Raw genomic sequence first — 4,949 nt, forward strand, 5'->3', positions numbered from 1 at the left:
AATGCAAACCCAATCACACATTCTGAACTAGGGGCCTGTTGTTGCGCAAAATAATTTTTATCCTGAGCGCTTCCAGATGTGTTCCCAAAGGAGCAGTAAGCCTGTTTTCCAATAGTTTTATCCATCAACAAAAATGTGTCATACGGAAACCTGGCTTTCCAGAGTTTTTTCCAGAGTTTCCTATGAAACCCGACCGTCTCCGCCCCGTTCGGATCACTGTCCTAAAGAATCAAATTACAGGAGACATTTTTCCCATAGCAGTCACTGACACGGAAGGTGGGTTTATTTTTATTTTTTTCTTCTTTTTCCCCGAGTGGGAGGATTCAGGATGTCAGCCAAGATGTGACAGAAGCGATGGGACGCTGAGAGTGTAAAGTACCGAGCACTGCACGACGGGAACAGCAAAGTTTGTCTAGAGCCAAGAAAATAAAACAAATCACGTGAAATGGCGTCACAGGTAATGTGGTTTACGTTATTTTATATATATGTGATTGCTCGTTTACATTTAAATAGGGTTTTACGCGGTTATGGGTTTATGAGTGTTTTACATAAACTGCGCTTCGACGGTTTGTTCTGTTGTCAGTCTCGGTAATCTAACGCACTTGGCCGAAACGGTGTAGTTTGTTGTTGTCAAAGGAACTAGTTTCTCTAAAAGTTTTTTAAAAAAAAGGTTTTTACTTCTGTTTTTCTTTTTTTACGAGCAATCGATAAACTAATAGTGCCACTGACGCGTCTCGGCTGTCTTCTGTTTGTTTTTTACGCGGACGCGCGTTTGATGGATGTCTTTGGCCGTTGTGACGTGTCTGGCTGTTTTTTATGTCTTTCACCATAATCACCGGGTTTTATAGATGTGATTGCTCGTTTACATTTAAATAGGGTTTTACGCGGTTATGGGTTTATGAGTGTTTTACATAAACTGCGCTTCGACGGTTTGTTCTGTTGTCAGTCTCGGTAATCTAACGCACTTGGCCGAAACGGTGTAGTTTGTTGTTGTCAAAGGAACTAGTTTCTCTAAAAGTTTTTTTTAAAAAAAAGGTTTTTACTTCTGTTTTTCTTTTTTTACGAGCAATCGATAAACTACTAGTGCCACTGACGCGTCTCGGCTGTCTTCTGTTTGTTTTTTACGCGGACGCGCGTTTGATGGATGTCTTTGGCCGTTGTGACGTGTCTGGCTGTTTTTCATGTCTTGCACCATAATCACCGGGTTTTATAGTAAACTGAAATTCAACTCTCAAAAATGAATCTGCGTTCTTTTCACATTCCGCTGCGCCGAGTCTCCCTGCTTTTGAACGCAGGAACAAAATTTCCCTAACAAAGAAAGAGTCTTAGAAATATGGCCAGTGTCAAGATAATTCAAGCCAAATGAGTCGAGAGCTTCGCTGCGATGAAACGTTCGCAGTTCTATCTGTGCAAAGGATACAATGGCTGTGTGTCAAAACCCAGTGAGCTGGCCGCGTCCCTGCCCTAACCACCCCCATCGCGCCTATGAGACCCACAAATGCTGTCTAAGCAGGCAGCTCACTAGGTTTTGACATACAGCCAGCCATTGTGTAGAAATGGAAAGCACGGGGAATCAATCAGAGTCTTTGCGTTGTTGCTCTCTGGAAGAAGCCTCAAGACGAAGATTGACTATGTGGACTTAAAGAAAGAGGGAGATAGTGTGTTGAAAGTTTTTGAATGGTCAAGATTGCAATTGGGGTTACATATTAATAACACTTTTTACTATCGTAGCCACACGTTTTTATGAATTTCAACACCATACAGTAAATGTATTTCAGGCCTAACATTGTGTCTTAACAAAACAGGGAAATGGTTTCCATCATAAATGCACGGCTAAAGTAAATAATGCATTGAGGATGGGCTTTCATGGCCTGACATGCCGGTATTTCAGGTCCTGTACTGGATAATTGTCTGAGTGCAACACGGTTTGAATAGACACAGTTTACATAGTCCTTTGATAGTGCTCTGATAGTCTTCGAGAGAAGAAGGAAAAGCACAAGCTTTTAGATATTTTCGTGGTGATTGATCAGTATTAAAACAGGTGCACATGATTATAGAAGCCAAGAAGAACAGATATCAACAGTCCAAAACTGATGTAATAATTTCCAAATACTGAAATATGTGCATATCGTCATAGCATTTTTCTGTTCCGTGCATTGCATTTTCCAACTTAATTATGATAGTTGAGCAAAAAAGATCATTATAAGCTCTCCAGATCAGTGTATTTGTTTCTAGGCTCTTTAAAGTTTCAATACATGAGTGGTTTTCTAAAGAACTATAGAATAAAAAGTTAAACGGGTTCTCCTATGACATCAATCTATGAAACCCTTTTGGTTTGAACTAAAACCTGTTTACTATTGAAGTAAAACCCCCACCTATATTATTCTTCTATATAAGTATCTGTCTGTCTGTACTCTCTTACTTCTGCAGTATTCTGACCTTGAGAAGGCCATTAACACCTTGGTCACAAACTTCCATTCTGCTTCTTCTGATAATCGGCCTACGCTGAAGGTAGATGAGTTCAAGAACCTCCTCTCCTCCCAGCTGCCAACTTTAATCAAGGTAAAACCCGTGTTGCTATTCATTCCAACAGATACCAATGACTCAAAACTGGTATTACTCATGTCCTGTGATTGCACTAAGCTTTATTATAGTTAAAGCGTAACACCTGTTAATAATTTCAGTGGGAGATAAATAATGTGAAAATGCTACAGCGAAACCAGTTAAGTGATTACCTTATGGCAACAATGATATTAGGCTTATAAATGTTTGTGCATTGTTTTAAGGCCTGTGTGTTACCCTGGTGGTGTTTTGTCTTTGTGTAGGAAACACAGTGCACTGTCTTTGTTATTACTGGCCCCATGTGCTGGAAAGACCAGTTTTGTTGAACTTTAAAGCCAGCATGCAGGTTTTAATTATTAGCATCTGTGCATTTAACTCATTTCAGTAGCATGAATAGGTTTTATGCCATTTACAAACAGGAACTCTATTTGGTGTAAAATTGATATCATCCTCTATTGCCTGTAATGTTGTCACTATTGTTGTCACTGTAATGTTGTCACTATGTAATATATTTATTACGGAAAAGTTCTGGCAACCACAACTGCCTTTTTTTTTTTTACCATAATTGAACTTTTTTTTCAGTCTGAGGGACTGGTTGGTTTCACAGAGAATGTTTCCCAGAGTTTGTTGCCTTACATAGAGGCGTGGTCAGATTACACGGATCAGTTTGAACTCAGGTTGAGCCAGCGAAAGACACTGGGTGTGGCTCCATTGAAGGAGCGAAATGGTGGCTGCCGTTGATCTGAAAGATGAATAATTTCTCCTGCAGTCAGACTGAGACTGCTCTTCAGTTACAGTCGGTATCAGATCATGTAATGGCAGGCCTTCTACAGCTTGAGGGAGAACCTCTGACATAGTAGATTTTGTGTTTCTTTTAGTTGAATGAAGGTCTAATGCTCTGAGGTATATGGTACTGTAACATTTGAACAATACTTGAGTGATCCCGTACTTCAGTGCTGATGTAAGTCTGCTCACAGTTCATGTTGTAACAGAAGAGTGAAAATCTGTACAGACTGTATATATTTAGAGAAAAAGTATCTTAGCAAATGTTGCCAAGTTTAATAATTTGATTATATTTAAAGATTCCAACTGAAAGTTTGAATATGTTATCATTTGTATTCACTCTATTTGAATTTGCACAGTAACTGTTTAAGCAGTTAAAAATCATTCCCTAAAAAATAAAAAGACTCCTAAATATATTTATTATGAAGCCATAGAGACCAACCACATGATGGCGACAAAGGGCCAGTTTTCAAATGCAAAAGTGGAAAATCTTTGTGAAATGGGTTACATGTTGACAAAATACATGAACACCAGTTTCTCTCTCTCTCTCTCTCTTTCTCTCTCTCTCTCTCTCTCTTTTTTCTCTAGTCGGATAATTTTGGAGAAGTGCTGAAGCAAATGGGTGTGAAAGATGGGGAAGGCATCAGCTTCAAACACTTCTGGAGCCTGATCCAGAATTTGGCCTCAACCCAGCATGGTCTGCTGAGCCACGAGAAGCTGTCCAAATGCTCCTGCCTTTTACTATGAGTCGTGGGCTTCAACTGCATCTGCCACTAAGATTTGGTCTCTCTGCGTCTCTGCATTTATCCAGAGCCACTCATCTCCAAACAAAACACTAACTTTCCTTCCTAAGCATTCCAATAAATAAACTCAATTTGTACATCAAGATTTTTTTTTAAACACAATGTGTCAAGCAGTACAGCCATCATCTCTCCTCATATCAAGTTTCATGTAAATCTTAATGTACAGACCAGTTAACTACTTCATATTCCATAATTGAACTGGAGTCCAATTTGTTCTCACTTGCAACTGGAATTTAAGCTTCCCACGAGTGCATTTAACAAGTGTTTCCCAGTTAATAATAAATAAATTACATCTTTCCTTTTTTTGTGATAACACTACATTAAACTTACTGCCATAATAGTATAAAGTTTGTGTATTTCAAGTGGTTTTATGCAAACAAAAACAATAACAATTTTTATTTATATTTTGTAATACTGTTTTTTTATGGCCAAAAAAATCAATAACACCCTGAATTATTGTCTAATAAAATTCATATAAAAAACATCCCTTGTTGATTTTTTTTTTTTATCAAAATGTATATAATTCTCAATGTTAACCATATTTATAACCAACTGTAATTTTCATTTAGAATCGGCTGTCATATTAAATCTGCCTTATTGTAAAGAGTGAGGTCATTTCTGACAAAAATAAAAAACAAAACAACTTGGTAGCTACAGAAAGTATTATATCTTAAATCTTAATTATTACATCTATAACTAGATTGCATTAGTCTTAGCTCTTAGTCGTAAGAACTGTGCTGAATAAGGTTGCAGGTTATTTTTGTTGTTGTTGTTTTATTATATATATATATATATATATAT

The 4,949-nt window shown here is 37.7% G+C and overlaps 1 protein-coding gene across 1 annotated transcript; it reads left to right on the plus strand.

The window, feature by feature from the left end:
* Positions 1 to 324: 324 nt before the first annotated feature.
* s100v2 (S100 calcium binding protein V2) lies at positions 325 to 4,464 on the plus strand. Its single transcript, XM_016563112.1, has 3 exons — positions 325 to 457; positions 2,431 to 2,562; positions 3,934 to 4,464. Exons 1-3 carry the CDS (start codon positions 446 to 448, stop codon positions 4,090 to 4,092), a joined length of 303 nt encoding a protein of 100 aa, XP_016418598.1. The 5' UTR covers positions 325 to 445; the 3' UTR covers positions 4,093 to 4,464.
* The last annotated feature ends 485 nt before the right edge of the window (positions 4,465 to 4,949 follow it).

The sequence above is a fragment of the Sinocyclocheilus rhinocerous genome, unplaced genomic scaffold (genome assembly GCF_001515625.1).
Source record: "Sinocyclocheilus rhinocerous isolate Xijiao unplaced genomic scaffold, SAMN03320098_v1.1 scaffold1281, whole genome shotgun sequence".
Classification (NCBI taxonomy): Eukaryota; Metazoa; Chordata; class Actinopteri; order Cypriniformes; family Cyprinidae; genus Sinocyclocheilus; species Sinocyclocheilus rhinocerous.

What these genes read in the sequence shown, in the direction of transcription:
- s100v2 (XM_016563112.1), top strand. An exon ending in AGCTGCCAACTTTAATCAAG is followed by an intron (nt 2,563 to 3,933) that starts GTAAAACCCGTG and finishes TTTTTTCTCTAG; the next exon opens with TCGGATAATTTTGGAGAAGT.